Genomic DNA, 18,235 nt, shown 5'->3' with positions numbered 1-18,235 from the left:
ATAAAATAAAAATGGGAAAGTTAAAAGAGGGGGGGGAAAAAAAAAAAGAAAAAAAAAAAGGGCAAATGTGTGCTCTCCTGCCCTTTTCAAACAATTTTGAGAGGTCAACTAGGGGCCTAATTTAAAATAATGAAAAGGAAGAGGTAGGCTAGAGGAGAGAAAGTATGGATGGAGACTGTGGCAAGAGTCTGGAGACAAAGTGAGAGGGGAGGAGTGTTAGAAGTGATGGACAGGTATGGAAGGGGCATGTCGGGTAAAAAATTCCAATATACAGGGGAAGAAAACAGAGAAGAAATACCAAGAAACAAGTACAGATACATTCAAAGTACACCGCCCCCAAGCCAAATAATTAAATATCCTCCAGTGTGGCATTGCCGGGGCGCCAATACCGCCGTGCAGCTCAGACTGTATTTGGAGGGAGAGGTGCACAATAATTGATTGATTAATTGCATAGTTAAAATAAATAAAAGATTGTCATAAAATATTTTCTTAATCAATTGGCTAATAGCATAGCGAAACCACTAGTGCTTCATCCGAAGATGTAACTTTTAGAAATTTAAGTAAATAAGTCATTAATAAAAAAATTAAATAATTTATTTATTAATCAATAAATTAATTGATCGATCAATTGATGAATCAAAAATACCCTTTACAGCCAAATCATTTGGTCATTGTCATTACCAAATATTAGCTTCCCAGCTCAAATGGTGCCTGAGATATTGCCCAGAAGAGAAAGGAAATATACAAGTACTTAATGAAGACAATAATTAAGTAACCTATCAATTAATTGATTTATCAAAAAACAAAAAATACAGTTTTTGAGAAAGTACTTACTCACTATTGTGCCCAAATTTCAGCTTCCTAGCTCAAATGATGGCTGAGATATCGCCCGGACAAACAAGAAAGAAAACAAGAAAACAAGAAAGCAAAGAAATAACCAGAGTGAAAACCGAGTACTCCCTTTCAGCGTGCGTCATTTCCGAGCCTCCTTCGGTGCCCGGCAATGACGTTATTCAACGCCTGGAGATGGCATAGGAAAGGAGCGGTGTACAATATGTCGTGCATAGCACGATACTTGCAAAATCCCCAAAATAAGTTGTTGGCCTATGTCGACCTCAAAAATACTTGGTGGTTGAATTTAGTGACCAGATATGCAAATCCTCTTCAAATTTCAAGTTAATTGGATGAGAATTGAGGATTTTAGAAATTTGGCCTATGTTGACCTTTTGGCCTCAAAAATACTGTTACGAATTTGGGTAGTGATATATGTAAAGCAGAGTAGAGCTAAGTAGGTAACATGCTTCGACTGTCGAGATAGAGAATCTACCTGTAATAAGTTCTGTGTGTTTAGGCGTTTTGTTGGTCAAGGTGTATAATTGTGAATCTACCATGAGATTCGGGTGATAGGTAGTGTCGGGGTTAATGAGTAGAGCCCTTGTATGTCTCACCTGGTAGCCAAACCTCTGTCCATTTTGGCACTGCACACCACTTAAACATTAGTTAGGACATTTAGTACAACATTAAATGACGCCCTTCCCCCCTGACATGACTTAGGAAGAAATCGGGCTAGGACACCGCCGATAATGGCCACCACCATTTGCACCTCCGAGAGGCCTACCCGCCTCGCATAGCACGTGCTGTGACCAAGGAATAGGGGGACGGGAGTGAGAGTGGCACAGTGGGCGTGCCCCTGGAGGCTCTGATTGGCAGGACAGTGCGTCAAAGCTGACGTCACCGGCCAGAGATATTAACGGGGGCCGGACGCCTCTTCGAGCAGTTCAGATCTGATCCAGAGTTCGTTTTAGGCAGCAGAGAGAGAGAGAGTCGTTCAGTTGGAGTCCCGGTGCGAGTGAGTTGAGACTCGGCATGTGGAGTTGCGCAGAGTGTAGTGAGTTCGTGCGCAGTTCGAGAGTTGATGAGCGAGCGCCGAACGCCAGTTGGTTCGCAGTCGAGTTGAGAGAGGCCTGGCTTGCTGGTTGAGTTTGTTTGTGAGTTGGATCCTGAGTGAGTTACGCACGAGTGAGCAGTTGCGCACCCGTTGGATTCCTGGCAGTCGTCCCGGTGATCCGAGTTGGCTTGTCGACCGTGTACGAGGGTCGACCTCGTGGTGCTTGGTGCTCAGTGCTTTGGAACTTGGAACAAGGCGTGCCGCGGGACGAAAGGAGCCGCGTGTTGGACGATGGCCAAAGCCAACGACGAGACAGATAAGACCACACGCCACGTACATTTTACATGACGAACGTGTTCTTTTTATTAATTCATATTCCCTCATCCTGTCTCTGATATCTGTGTGTGGGGGATCCCAAAATTAGGCATTAGGTTTATCGTGCTTTTCCTGTCCTTGCTTTCATTGAATAAACCCTTATATTACTTTTTGTACATAATATATGAACGCAGTTTCCTGATCGATTTAATAGTTAAGGCTGCAGGGACTTTCGCCGCTTCCCTCCATTCCGCGCGCTTAGGTGTTTTAGATTTTGGAATCCGCCAATGAGTTTCCGCCTCGGAGTTAAAGCCTTCGTGATTGGCATCCGCGACCGCCAGATATTAATTTTGGCGGTTGCACGACAATACTTAGTGGTTGAATTCAGTGACCAGATATGCAAATCCTCTTCAAATTCTAAGCCAATCATATGAAAATTGAGCATTTTATAAATTTTACAAAGTTGGTGACCTTTGGCGTATGTTGACCTATTGACCTTTTGACCCCAAAACACAATAGGCTTCTTGCTTATGACCAACTCGACCATTTGGTGAAGTTTCGTGAGGGTCAGTTGAAAATTGTGATCTGTAGGCAACTGACATACAGACAGACAAACAGATGGAATAACGCACAAGACCAAACAATATACTTAAATCCACAAAGTAACAAAGGGCAGGGGACGAATGAAGTAGAGGAAATGTATGGAGAAGGTGGGGGTGGAGCAGAGCGAGGGAGAGAGAGGACTGCAACTTCCACTATTTTTCATATAAATATGTAGGTGACTTCTTGACCAATAATTGCACTGCAGTTCATGCCTGGTTTGGCTGACATTGGATTAAACATCCAGCATTACCCTGTGTGCACATTCCAGAGCTGCATACTGCCTTGACGGCTCCCCAACAGAACTTTGTTGGTCAGGGTGGCTGGGCTGACGGCACAAGTCACCAAGAAGGATGCCGGCTTCCAGTTCAATTCAAGATACTGCTCTGAAGGTGAAGCAGGATATGTGTTGGAGACAAAATATGGGAAAGATTGATAAGAATATGGTTAAATGGTGAAAGTGTGGAAAAGGAGATGTTATACAGCTGAATGAAGAATTGCAGAGGGGTGTTTGCGGCACAAATGGACGATAAAATGGTTTTCAATGGGGGGTGGGGGGAGGGAGGGGAGAGTAACAATCGAATAAATGAACATGAGCTAACCTTCAGTGCGTACAATCCACAGGATGAGATGGTTGTCCCTGGAGATGGAGAGCAGATGCTCACCCAGTGGTAGTAGGATGTGTACTGGAGCAGCGTGGCCATTGTAGGTGTATTTCACCTAGTCAAGTTAACAGTGCGGTAAATTAACACATGACTATAATTTTCTCTAAATAATTTCAAAGCAAAATTGAATCTCCGTGTACCTCCTTGTCACGTGTTAAAGTAGCAATGGTCTTTCCATAGGCAACAAAAATCAAAAACCGGTTCGATGCTAGGCAGGAAATTTCTTCGGGAACAGAGTTACCTGGTGGGAACACGCAAAAAAAATGTTGGGAATTAAAAAACCAAGTTGAAGTAGAAAATGTGGAAAAGGAGAGAACAAGAGCAACTATGAAGATTAAAACATCAGCTACAGACCAAGTAGTTAGACTTAACCTGCAATCTCGAAACATTGACAATCACTACAGCATGGTGACATTACGCCAAAATTTAAAGAACCAAAATATAGTTTTTCAACATCTTTGCAGTCTTGAGATTGAAAACATTATAAACTAGAATGGCACTCGGTAGAGCGCATACCAGGCTGAACAGTTTTTGTTTTGTATCCCACTGATAGGCCGATGATGGGAATAGAGCCTGTGATGGATGCTGTGAAGAGAAACAGGTTGAGATGGTTTGGTCATGTGTTGAGGAAGGATGAAAGTGACTGGTTGAGAAGAGTGATGGAAATGAATGCAGAAGGAAGTACAGGACAGGGAAGACCGAGAAAGACTTGGCTGAAGGTGTTGGAAGAAGAAATGCGGGCATGGGGGTTAACAAGGGGAGATGCAGAAAATATGGCAAAATGGAGAAGATTGTCATGGGGCCCGCAAGGCTAACCCCCTCTCTCGCAGGGAAAATGGCCTTAAAATGCCTGTTGTTGTTGTTGTTGTTGTTTCCCACTGATAGGCCGGATCTGGATTCGGACCTGAACCAAAATCTAATCAGCTAGTTCTCGTCACCAAACCAACTCGTCCACCAAGTTCAGTCATAACTCGTCCATAACTTTTTTAAATATCATGTTATATATCGCTTTTCACCAGATCTCTAAATGGTGAAGAATCACTTAAAGATTAAATAATTCTTGTGGATTCAGATCTTCACCAAAATCGAATTGATTCGTCCTTGTCACACACCCAACATGTCCATCAAGTTCGTCCAAATCCGTCCACAACTTTTAGAGATATCGTGCTATGTATCGTTATTGGCCCTGGTGTTGGGCTAGCGGCTAGGGTGCCGGCTTAGGATCCAAGGATCCTGGGTTCGAATCCCGGTCGATCGCTGAATTAACGCCAGGGGGGTTGACTCAGCCTGTCATCCTTCCGAGGTCGGCTAATTGAGTACCAGTTCACTGGTAATTCCCTGCTTGTCGTTAAGGGCGGCAAAAAGGGTTGGCGTCAGGAAGGGCATCCGGCCGTAAAACATTGCTTCAAATAGGGGACCGAAAAACAACAACAACCACGGTTCCCGAAAAAGGCCAACCCCCACTTTGCGGGGAAAAATGGCCTCTAAAGGTGGTTTTTTTATTATTATTATGGTTATTGGCCCGATCTCCCAATGGTGAAGAATCACTTTAAAAATTAAATAATTCTCGTATCCGAATCCATATTGAGATCTTCACCAAAATCGAATCTATTAGTCCTTGTCACACACCCTACCTCTCTACTCGGTTTCGGCAAAATCGGTCCACAACTTTTTGAGATATCGTGCTATGTACCCGTTTTGACCCCATCTCACAACGGTGAAGAATCACTTCAAAAATTATACTAGCCAGATCCGAGTCCGTATCTTCACCAAAATCGAATAATTTCGTCCTTGTCACATACGATGCCAAATTGTCCGAATCTATCCACAACTTTTTGAGATATCTTGTTCACTCACACAGACAGACAGACAGACAGACAGACAAACAGACAGGGGTGAAAGCACAACCTCCATCCACCTTCGGTGGCGTAGGTAATCACAACAATAACTAGAGTTGGAAGTAACAACCAAAGTTGATAGAACTACAAGGCACCATGGGCCACCATCAACTCTAGCATCGAAGGACGGGTGCGCACACATATTCAGTTATTGTTTTTGTCATTTGTAGGTGAATTACAAAGAGCTCATTTACATAACATTTTAATGTAATGTACTAGTAAATACTGTGCTAGCTAGTATGCACACATCCACGCACATATTCAGTTATTGTTTTGGTCATTTGTAGGCGAAGTACAAAGAGCTAGCTAGTACAGAACAAAGAGCTCATTTATATAACATTTTTATGTAATGTACTTGTAAATATTGCTTACTGTACCAATGGCAAGTACAGGCTATTTGCCAAACAACTGAAAAACTTCAATTCAACAAAAAATAGCACCACAAACATACACCAAACTGAAAATCAGTAAGTGTGACATTATCTGAAAATACTTTACTCTCCACCATAAAAAACCGAGCATGTAGATTTGATAATGTAATTGTTGAAGGACTGTTGCAGCGTTTATTCCAAGAGCCTTTTTGGCACGAGGGATATGTCGAACAGCTGATTGCAAATTTCCAAAGTATTTGTCTCATGCGGTAATCATTCAGCACGTGCAACTCATACACCCTTAGGTTATTAGAGGTGACCTGAGGAATTGTGAGCAAATCCAAAACAGTCTCACCAGAGACACCAGCATGTGGATTGGGCCTGTGCATATCCATGTGGTTTGCTAAACGTGTACACGGTCCGTTCGTTGACAATCTGAAAACGTTAAAATCTACCAAATCGCTCCAAAAAAAAAAAAAGTGCAATGCAAGTTAAATATTTCTCAGAGTAATTACATTACGTTAAACAACAACAATCAGTAAATGTAGTAATTGCGTTCCAGTTAATTTGTAGCTATAACTGATGAATTAAGCCGATATGAGAAGGGGTAAAGAATAACTTACTGAGAAAGAGTAAAGACGTAAAACATTAAAAACAAGAAAAAGAGCAATCAGATTGCAAACCCTCGCCAGGATGTATTTTCAGTGGTTTTGAAGGTTTTTGTATTAAAACAAATATGGTGGCCAAACCACGTGACCGATGACATTATTTTTTTCTAAACTAATTTATTCCTAGATTATGCTCAAGAAATTTCATCTTGATTGGATGAAGTTTTGTACTTGTCGAATTATGACGTCATAATGGAGGCACCAGGCACCTATGCCATCAACATATTTTATTCCCAATGGAGAGTTCTTTACAATGAGTCATGACTCAATTTTCTCTATTCAGCGCTTTCTGAGAAATAGAGGTGCAAAGTTTTTCGATTTTTCCAAGATGGCGGCAGAACCACGTGACGTATGATGTCATAATTATCAATAAAAAAAATTCTACAGGTGGAGGTGCACGTATGGTGAAAAATTCCTGTCAATCGGACCAACAGTTGCAGAAAAAAAATCATATTTATTCTGTGTGGACAAACAGACGGACTCAAATGCAATACCCTCTCCTCTGGCGAGGGCAATTAAAAATAATGTATTAAAAAAAAAAAAAAAGCAGCGGCATAGCAGATGTGTGCTTATTATACTATACAATCCTCATCTTGCTAGGCCAGCACGTCGGACGGCTATTTATTTAATATTTCCTTCGGGTAAGAAACAGTGCCCCATGACAACCACCCCATCCAAGAGGAAGGACGCCACCTTGAGCAACACACCCGCTGGGACGTCCAGCACAGCCTGATGGGCCTTCACAAAATGATCCAAAAAGGGCATCACGCCACCTCTAAAAGTTGGCTAAACTGGGGAAGTGGGTGGGGGTTAGAGGGGTTGGGGTACTGCCTGCAGAAAATGTTCGAACAAAGTCTCACTCAGAGAATGCCAAAGGAGATTCCTCCCTTTCTCCAACGTCCACAACCATTAAGCCCACGTTGCAGTCAGGTTGGCCGGAGGGAAGTCCCCAGCCCAAGTCTCGCATGAACCGGCCATGGCAAGACCCTCACTAACACACTAAAATACATGCTCAGGAGTGTCCTCTTTTTTTGAAAGTTCAAATGTGGCCCTGAATGGGTTTCTCTCATCTCCTCTTCCTGTTCAGGCTGGAGTTCCCCAAGGCAGTGTTCTGGGCCCTGTGCTTTTTTTGGTCTTCATCAATGATCTCTCTGACTCTCTTGAAAATCCTCTCTATCTCTTTGGTGATGACTCTACTCTCGATCGCTCCATTCCTCATCCCTCAGATCGGCAGTGTGCAGCCTCCTCACTCTCTGCAGACCTGGACAAAATCACAGACTGGGCAAACAAGTGGAACATGTCTTTCAATCCTGACAAATCTCACACTCTTACGATGTCTCTCCGAAAAGACTGACTGGACAACCCTCCCATCCACTTTCTGAATAATCCTCTCCAAGAAGTTCTGTCACTCAAGCTTTTGGGTCTCACTATCTGCCGTGATCTTTCCTGGGAAAACCACATTTCAAATCTGGCCTCCAAGGCCAGTCGCCGACTGGGCATCCTCCGTCGTGCGAAGTCCTTCCTTGGCACACCTGAGCTCCTCACCAGATACAAAGCTTTCATCCGCAGCTCAATGGAATACTGCTCTCCCCCCTCTGGGCTGGTGCTCCTGCCTCACACCTAGCTCGTCTTCACGCTGTTGAAACCAAAGCGTTCAGGATCATTGGAATCTCCCGCGATGAAGCTAACTCCAAGGGCCTTTCACTCACTCACCGCAGGCAGGTTGGTGGTCTTTCCGTTTTCTACCGACTCCTCTCTGGCCTTGCCCCCCCAGCTCTCTCTGGGCTCTGTCCCCCAAATATTCCTACAGGTCGCACAAGATCTGCCTGCAACCCTCTTAGGGTTAAACTGCCAAAATCAAGACTCTCTGCTCACCTTCACTCCTCTTTTCTCCCGCCTCTGGAACAAACTCCCTCACTCTCTTCAATCCCACTCCACCCTCCAGGTCTTTAAAACAGCTGTTCACCACCATCTCTCCCCCATCCAAAACCTTGATCTTTTCTACCCCCGCTAATTTCACCCCAAATCCACTTTTTTGAAATACCAACTTCTGTCCTGGAAGTCCTTGGTGTCCTTGTGTTTTATACTTCTCCCACCCCCCCCCCTTCCCACGCCTCCTCCCCCCCACACATCTCCCTGCTCTCAAATGTTATGTTTGAAATGTTGTGTGTTTATTGTGCCCCCTTCTCTCCCCATCTTGTCTTCCACTCCCTCTTTTTATATATTTTGTTTTGTCTGGTTGATTTGTTTGTGAAATAAATGTTAGCTCTTTCACGAGCCTCGATTCAGTATTAAAAAAAAAAAGAAAAAAAAAAGTGGTAATCGTCTTTCACGAGTGCACATAGGTGGTGCATTGTAGCCATTGTCTGCAGATGGGGAGGCTTTATCAAATGGATGAAGGTGTCTGGACAGGAGAACACGAAATGGCAGAATAGGGGCGAGGGGTTAAAAGGTGAACTCTAATGGGAATGAAGCAGGGCAAGGATTGAGGCAATCTTCATCCTAATGAAGCAGCACTTACACGGCAGGAAGGAAGGAGCTCACCTCGACGGGACAGCGTGGTTCAGCGTGGTTCTCACGCAAGTCTTGCAGTTTTGGGCTCAGAGGTGCGTGAGGTGGGGATGGTGGGGGACTCAGGTTTGCCATTGGAAGGGAGGCAGGAACGGGTGATGTCGAGGCCACACCCACAAACTGCCACAATATAATTTTGAATTTAATTTAGCGATATTATCATTCACCATGGTCATTAAAAAAATCGAAATAGCCGATGTTCAACAGGAGATACAATTTGGTCTATGGGTAAAGTTTGGTGGCAATTGGCCCAGTCGTTTGGGTGCGATTGGTGATGTGAAAGTGCACACAATGGCTTATTTATAACATTAGCAATATACCATATACACATTTACAGATTTTTGTAAAGGATTATAATTTTTTCCCATGTACATCGTACACGTTCCACATAAATGGTCATAGCCTAAATGTGGATCAACCAAAAAATAAAGCAAACAAACAAAAAACACACCAATTACATTCTTTAACTAGAACGGCACTGGGTAAAGCGCAAAACTCCGCCAGGCTGAACAGTTTACATTTTGTATTCCAACTTTGCTAGCTAGATCTGGATCCAGACCCAAACCAAAACCTAATCTCCTTGGTCTCGTCACCAAACCAACTCATCCACCAAGTTTTGTCATAATCTGTACACAACGTTTTGAAATATCATGCTAGTTTGGTGGTTGGAGGTAAAAAGGCAAAAGTCAGAAATCTGCTCACTGGCACAAGTCTGGCAGATCTGCAAAATGATTCTTTAAAGAGTGGAATTTCACAAAATATGTTTTTTTTCTTTGTACAATTGTGCACATGATATAATGCAGGACAAGTCCTGATACTGATCAAGTACTACAGGTATTTACACATACCAACGGTGATGCGATAGCAATCCGAATTTTACATATTGTTTATGTGTGCACTTACTAATCGAGATGATAGCCAACTTTGCAACCTAAAAAAAAAAAAAAAGAAAAGAAGAGGGGTTATAAAAAAATAATAAAAGAAAACCAATCAGATCAATGAGAAATAAAAACCAAGTACTGGTAATTGTGTATTGGTTGTCATTCATGTCACAGACGTGTACTAAAGGCACAGTGAAAAAGAAATATATATATATATACACACAGGGTGTTTCAAAAAGAGTGATACAACTTTAAACGTTTATTTACAAAGAAACAAACCTCAGGAACATGAACCAAATATTTCTTGAAAGCTTATGACATGGTATTTTCTACCACTGATGGCTATTGCAGTAAGTCACTGCTAGAGTTAGTGAGAGCGCAAGGTCTGAAATTGGCATTTACACAAAATCCTTGTAATTGACGTTCTCGATGTGTGCCCCTCCTCTTAGGCCCTTTCAGGTACCTCTCAGTGATCTCATCAGGTGGTTCTGCCTCCCAGAAAATGTTGTTGTGGTTGTTGATGGCACAGTTAAAGAGGAAATGGGCTTCATCACTGAACCACATCAGGTTGATGCAGTTTGGGTACCGCTCCATCCTGTCACGGAGCCAATTGCACATATCAAGTCTCCTTCTCACGTCATCTTGACTCAGTTTATGCCTAATCGAGATTATGTATGGGAAAAGCTTCAGTTCCTTAGTGCGGATACGCCAGAATGATGTTGGTTTGATGCCCAGCTCCTGGGAGCGCCAGCGATGGGACTTCTTGGGACTGTCCACTGCAAAATTCCGCACGGCGTCGATGTTGGCTCGGATCTTGGTTACTGATGCTGGCCTGCCACTGTTGCCCTTGCTCTGGTTGTGCACTGCACCCTTGTGCTCAAAATGTTTCACAATACGTTGAATGGCACAATTTGTGGGTCCATCACGTGTTCTGAGGTCGTATCCATGGCAGAACCTCTGGTGGGTGTCTATATACGATTTAGTCTCATACCACAGAGCCTCCACTCTCAATGACATAGTTGAGCGACGGAGCTAGAAATTCCAGGGAACAAATACCACGATAACAACACCAAACCCTGAAAAGGAAAACGGTATTGGTCAAAAAACAAAGAAATTGCAGGAAGTCAAAATTGTATCAATCTTTTTGAAACACCCTGTATATATACATATCAAATCGAAAATTAACTTGACGAGGCAGCAGAGCACAGTTCGAGTCCCATCAAAGCGCTTGCTGCACGACCTGCCAGCAACAAGTGTCACCTGCCACGCTAGCAGAATGTCTCCACCCTGCTGATCGCCAGTCAGGTTTGTAGCCAGGTATACTAAAATCAACCAAAGAACAGGCCTGGGGATTTCAGATCTTATCGGTAACCGTTTTTCGGTTCCGTGATGTAAGTTTATGGGAACCGATGGGAAACAAAATTCCGGTTCCGTGCCCAAACCTAATGGGAAACGATTTTTTTTTTTTCCTTTAGAATTTGTAGAGCAAAACATTTGTAATACAAAATTTAAAATGTAGTCTCCAATAATAAATCCTGTCATTTACATGTACGCAATGTAATTAACGCATGTTCATTATTGAGGTTGATGTTTATTATCAGAGAAGAGCAAATTCTGTCAATTTGATGGGCTTATCCTGTTTTAAAATTAATAAATTAATATTTTTAAATTTTCGTTCATTTTTAAATGTCAATGATATTGTATTTATTTATTATTTATGGACTATTGTTGTTGTAAACTGTTATCAATCTTTATGTTTTAATATTGAAATTATTTGCATTTAGCAAAGTAATATAGGCCTACCCAGTACTGATATAGGCCTAAGTATTTGTTAAATAAATTCTGGATTGGAACAGATGTACTGCAGCAGGTTCGGTTGTCAGTGTCTCCCTTTACCTTGTGAACATAGGTCACGCCGTTCACGTAGTTTACAATCGCTGTCAGTGGTGGACCGCTTATGCCTCCTTCCGTATGTCTGTGTAATGAGTAGCACATACTTTGCAGCGAAGCAATGTGGCCAAGCCTTCCCCATCGCATTCCGCTTCAAAATCGTCACTGAATGAACATTTTCGTAATGTTTTTAAGGCGACATTTTCGGGGTTTTTTTCTCGCTTAGCAACGGATGCCATTTTGAAAAGGAAGTCTGATTTAGACCGATGCGCATGTCCATCAAAGCGGAGGTCATATCGCGAACCTGAAAGTGGGAAACTACATGCTATCTGCTTTGCCGGCCTAATTTTGTTGGAAATAAAACTCAACTTCTAAAATAGTTAGCTGCAAATCACACGTGAAGGGAAATACTACATCTTTTTGACTTACACTGCCTTTCTGCGATGGGAAACGTACTTTCGGTTCCGTGTTTTTGCTATCACGTTACCAACACGCTACCGGTAACGATCGTTTCCGTGAAATCCGCAGGCCTGAAAGAAGCACACTGACCCAATGAAATGATGCTGACGTCAGCAAACGATGCTGACGTCAGCAAACGATGCTGACAATGCTTGGTCATTTGTAGGCAATGATGCTGACACATTATTATAACAGGGCAAACGTATATGGTGATGTTTGTTTGTATATATTTGTGACCAAAAATCATCTTCAAATAAAATTAACACCCAAAAGACAATCCGTGAACTCTCAATTACGTACTGTTGGAATATACCTTTTGACCCTTTAGACTCCCGAGACCCCTCAGATATTTGACGACCCTTTAAGTCCCCCAAGACCACCAAAATACACTTAAAGACTGCAAAGACCCAAAATATCCTTAAAGTCCCTGAATACCCCAAAAATCCCAATTTTGGCCGCTCTCCCTCATCATCATCCACCATTCCCCCATGATCCCCAATCCACAATCACCACTAACCCCCACCCACCAGTCCCGCCATCCCTAAGTGCCTGAGAAAGCAGACAAGGTCAATGATGCCTAGCCCTCTGAAATGACGTGTGGTGAGGCACGCTATTATGTGTGTGTGTGTGTGTAATATATATATATACACACACACACACACACACACGGGGGGGGGGGGGGGGGGGGGGAGTGAGGGGGGTGGGGGGTAAACTCCAGAGTCCAGACCCACAATAACAATGTAAAGAGACACATAGGCTATAAAGAGGTACACTGTACGCTCACACACATTGTAAACGTGCACACAGCGGCCCAGGGCGAGAAGAGCCTGTAGCTCCCCACGCCGACTATGGTAACGCAGCGTGTGCGGAACGTGTCCCGCAAACAGCCCCAGCACGCGGTGTCCGGCCCACAGTCCTGACATGATGGATTCCTGTAACAGATACGAAACAATTTCTTAAAAATATGTTCTGTGATCTCCGATGAGGTTTTAAAAGCGCTGAAAACATAACCCAAGTCCACAACTACGAGTCAACAGATAACATGTAAACACAATTAAAACTTCAACGGAAAGGAACAATAATGGGATGCTGATAAATCCTAGATCAATCAATTGTTTAAAAGTCATTATTTAAAGAGTTCAAAAGAAAGCGCAACACCCACGCAAACTTGCAAACCCACGAGGAGTACGCCAACAGCACTTCCGTTTATCTTTCGACTTCTTCTGCTACAACAACTTTATGGAAGCACCAGTATTTACACATGATATGATATAAACCTTAGATCCTTGCTTACAATTATATTTTAATCGGTTACAAAATGTACATGAACATGAAAAATAAAATGGTAGATTTACACACCGAACTTACTTTTTCAAAATATACACCTTTATTCGTCACATCATTGCAAACACTAAGTCGGCAAGGAAACGGGGTCTAGACACACATACAAAAATCTGCATGTAAAAAGCAACCGCAATACCTTAACGGTAATCAATTGATTGAACAAAACATGGTTTGAAGCCTGACTGGCGCAAAAAGACATTGTTCCGTTAGCAAGCGGCTTGCTATAGCTTGCCAAGCGGCTTCCTTGATTCAAAGCACTCAAGCAAGCACTCCAACGGAACTGGTGATCGGCAGTTGGCACCGCTTAGCTACAGCGACAACACACCATGTCGATATCATACAAAAGGTTAGCATCGCTACTTGAAAGAAACTTTTCTGAAAGGTTCACTTAGCTGCACCTGTGACCTGGATGGGTTTGATGGAAGGGGAGTAGCAGCTGAAACCCGAATCCTATCCAGGTTCCTCCTGATGACTCCATCTTTGCTCATTACTTCTTCTGGTTCCTTCTGATGACTCCAATGCAGTATTTGGTTTTCCATTTCATTCAGATATTAGGTATGATGTGGAAGTGGGATGTGCTCAGGTTTTCATATAAACATCCATAAGTGTAGTGACCCTCAGCTCAGCTGAGCTTCAGCCACAATAGTGAGTGACAATTACATTTTTAATGACGTAGCCCGTAGGGCAATGCTGTCTACAACAGCGTTTGTCTGTCTGTATGTCCCCACAAACGTCCACCAATCTTGTTCACATGAGTTGAGGATCTGTTCACATGACATGGGGACAGCGTTTACTGACCATTACAGTTGCATATTTTACAAAAAGGAAGTATAATAACCTGTGGAACGTTTTGGGGTCCCAGCCACTGTCGTAAGGTAGGTACCGGTAGGAGGTTTCAGAAATTCCTCAACACAATTATTTTGAAATGAGATCGGCATGGACCTTGCTCCCAAATGTGACGATAATATCTCAATCCAATCGTGATTTAACATTATATTTTGATATATTAACACTATATATATATATATATATATATCTATATATTGTTACGGATCTCAGAGTACGGCACTCCCGTTAGCAAGGGGGGGGGGGTTAATCCCCTTGTCTTGTTAAGCTGGCCGTCTCCGGTCCTGGAACTATCCCGCTCCTTTGCGGGGTGAGATTGGCCAGGGTGATTGGTCAACGGTTTCCCAAATACCTTCACCAATCTCTCCGCAAAGCAGGGAGATGAGTCCCTGCTCGAACCGTGGATGTGATGGTAATTGCCGAGCGGTTTAGCAATCCACGATCCGAGCCGTTAACAATAGGACTAAACCCGATTAAAAGCGGTTGGCCAAATCGTGCCACGGGTACTCAATTGGGAAAAGACTGGAGCGACCGGATGAGAGGAAAACCCAAAGAATAAGAAGGGTGAAGGAAGAACAAATATGATTTATTAACTACACTAAAAGAGGAAACGAAAGGCAAGAATATACAAAAGAAGGAAATAAAAGGACATAGGGCAACCTTATCTAAACAGTCTTAACTTATCACGACCCCAGGACAAACAGACAGACTCACACGGAATCGTAGCTGGTAGGGGAGGAAGGTCCAGGCAGATGGTTCCAGGCGATGGGATCCGTCCAGGCTGCGGGTCCGCGGGCGAAGAACGGCAGGCAGCTTCGCGTATCGTTGGCGCGTGACCGGACCTTACATATGCGAGGGGCTGGGATGCTGCGTACGTATAGCGTGCCGAACGCTCTCAAAACCAAATGGCAGTTCGTATCAAACGATCGTTCCAAGCGATCCTCTGCGCAGTGTTCTTATCATCCGCCGTCTCTGCGCTGTTCTCTCAAGTTTGACTCCTTCTCTCTCTGGCGCATCTCTCCATCTGCCGATCATCTCCCGAAGTAGTCCGCGGTGGCGCTTTTATTACAAGCCTCGCGTATCAAGCCGCGTCCGCTTCACTCCGCCTACTCGTGAACACGCCTCGGCCCGGATTGGTCGCGATGGTTCATTGGTACCTCCCCTCGTGACGCGTTGATGGGGCCACGCCTATGTTCCTGGCCGCTCCTCCCTTCTTTTCCCACTCTGCCACGTGGCTTATGGCGGTGGGCAGGAACAACCAAAAGGCAGCGACGACGGCAATAAGATTATGTGGCAGCATTGGGAAGGACAAGCCCCGTTGAAGATGCTACTGGCACTTTGGAGAGAGAGAGAGATTGGGGATAAATTGAAGGGGCCTAGGTTATTTGATTAATGCAACGCAGATTCAACTATTGGAAACAGACCCTTACCTGAAACACATACTAATGAAATAACTAAATAAGAAGCCTATGGTGTGCTACGTGTTGCTCGTGGCCTAACTAGGGTGCGACCTTTGACCTTTACACCAAAAATGGGAATATTTACAGGGGATTATTTATAAGGGAATATTACAGATATTTACAAAGTGGAGGGTTCTAAAAACCACAACACTGCACCCTCATTACCTCCAGGGCCGTCCCGGCCCGAAAGAACTTTAACTTCGTGTGACACTCAGGTGTGGTAACCCTCTACTATTAACTTCACCCTGAGTGCGACATTTTTAAAACAACTAAGTATGTCCCGCCTGCTGCGTTGCATTCTATCTAACAGATTCACGCCCACAGCATAACCGATTCACGGAATTGTCTTCAAAACTACACATTGACGGTGGGGAGCATTATTTACAAAGACACTATTTGGTATTTACAAACTCGAACCCAGGACCTGTCTTTTGGGAAACAAAAAGAAGATGTTTTGATAAGAGGGAAGGCATACACTGCACTGCACCGATACCACCAGCACCAATAAGCACCAAAGCACCAACATGCACAAAAAGCACCAAAAGCACCATCCGGTGCACAGTCATCACATTTCAAATAATAAGCAACGATGCCTTGCGACGTCTTCTCTGCTGGGCCGATGGTTCTGGACGACTTCTTTGCTTGTGGCCTATGTAGTAATAAAAAGAAGGCACAAAACGTGTCCATTTCTTTAATTATGGCCAGCAGGGGCCAACTAAGGTGGTCCACCTGCATGGCTTAGGTGCCACCGTGACCGTGGTCCGCAAGCAAGATCTCCTGGCCACCATGGCCGGTCCCCAGCAGAGGTGCCAGGCCCCAAAACGTGGGGTCCATAAATGTGGTGCTCGGCCACAGACCTGTGGTCCATATGGTGGTACTCGGCTACAACAACTTGCGGTCCATAAGTGTGGTACCGGTCCAGGCAGGCAGCAGCGAGGGTGCGGGAACACAACTGCGGGCACCTGCGCACTCCCCCCGGGCCCAAAAGAAACAAATCCATGAGTGGGGGAAGGAGGACAAGTAAGCAGCAGGGCAAGATCGCAAGGGTACACATCAACACAAGGTAATGCAGAGGTGAGGTGCGCAGGAGAGCGTGCCGAGAAAGCTCGTCCCTACCGTACGTTCCCCCCCCCCCCGTCACCCAATCTACCCTTGCCCTTACCCCGTATTTACACCATTTACAAATTCGTCGCTAACGTCCTGTCTTCCCCATATCTCCCCTCTATACCAAATTCATCAACAATCCCTCTAACCAAATTTGCCATCAATCAATTTATCACCAATCCCTCCTAAGGAGGAAGAGATGGAACATCAGCACAATGTCACCCCCACATCATGATGCGTCTTACATACCAGACATTTGCAAAAAACGGCGGTGTGGAGTCCTGTCACCTTGGTGAGTGGATGCGGATGGTGCGAAGAGATTTCCAATCCTAACTACCTTCTAAATGACTAACACTTTTACTCTACCCGGGGTCTTTCCCTGCAAAACCATTGGCCATTTTACACTATGTGGTTCTAAGAACCGAACTCCCATTGACCAAACTGTGGTGCTCACCAATTTGGGGTCTCACTCCCCCGATCCTACTCCCTGTGCCCTCGCACAATTTCCGAGCTGGGTCGTGAGGCGCTCCCAGCAGGTCCGCTCACCTGCACACCTCCGCCACTGCAGTTGTCTCCCGAGCTTACCTGCTCCTTACCCTAACCTACCTGGGGAAGGCCCTCTGGCGCTCTCACCCCCTACCGCCCTCTCTGGCGTCGGGCTCCCCGGGTCCGTCCTCCGGATCCTCAGGCCCCATTGAACTCTACTGGCTCCCAGAGCCTACCTGCGGCCTCACCTGGCCGACAGACTAACAGTGGCGGAGTGCCCATTTAATCACACACACTAACAGGCCACACGCCCAGCCAATTTACTCTACTAATGCACCCAACACAACACTCCTGTGCAACTACCCGCACTACAGATGCCAATATCCAACCACAATTTACCTACTCCCTCTACCTACTTTTAAACTACCCTCCCCGGGTATTCGTGAAGGGGTCCATCTTCCCCACTCACTCCTTTCGCACCAACCACTCCACTTCACATATTCCACACTACTCACTCCACACCATCCATTCCATACTCCATGTATTCCAGACCATTCATTCCATATAACCATTCTCCATTCACCTGTACTTTCACTTGCACACCTTGTGCCCACACACCTGGTGGCACTTGCACACCTGGTGGCACTTGCACCCTCCTTACCTCCAGGACCATTCACTCAATACAACGCACAATCACACCTTTCACAATACTCTGCTCAATACTCTTTATACACACACACACACACACACACACACACACACACACACACACACACACACACACACACA

At 44.4% G+C, this 18,235-nt stretch overlaps 1 protein-coding gene across 3 annotated transcripts in view; it reads right to left on the bottom strand.

The window, feature by feature from the left end:
* The window catches only part of WDR36 (WD repeat domain 36), a 78,202-nt gene extending 64,766 nt beyond the window's left edge, over positions 1-13,436 (bottom strand). The window contains exons 1-6 of one of the 3 annotated variants that reach the window (XM_068099012.2): positions 13,369-13,430; positions 12,995-13,138; positions 9,880-9,907; positions 3,609-3,709; positions 3,406-3,523; positions 3,057-3,189 (exon numbers count right to left, since the gene is read on the bottom strand). In XM_068099012.2, the coding sequence (XP_067955113.2) occupies positions 3,057-3,189; positions 3,406-3,523; positions 3,609-3,709; positions 9,880-9,907; positions 12,995-13,129 (515 nt within the window). In that variant the 5' untranslated portion in view covers positions 13,130-13,138; positions 13,369-13,430. Of the gene's footprint in view, positions 1-3,056; positions 3,190-3,405; positions 3,524-3,608; positions 3,710-9,879; positions 9,908-12,994; positions 13,139-13,368 lie in introns of all 3 variants that reach the window. The other 2 variants (XM_078769932.1, XM_078769933.1) reach the window with 2 other exon arrangements.
* Between the last annotated feature and the right edge of the window lie 4,799 nt (positions 13,437-18,235).

This window comes from Myxine glutinosa, chromosome 1 (genome assembly GCF_964187855.1).
Source record: "Myxine glutinosa chromosome 1, kmMyxGlut1.1, whole genome shotgun sequence".
Classification (NCBI taxonomy): Eukaryota; Metazoa; Chordata; class Myxini; order Myxiniformes; family Myxinidae; genus Myxine; species Myxine glutinosa.
Note: the sequence above shows the minus strand (reverse complement) of the source record. Positions and strands in the feature narration are given on the sequence as shown.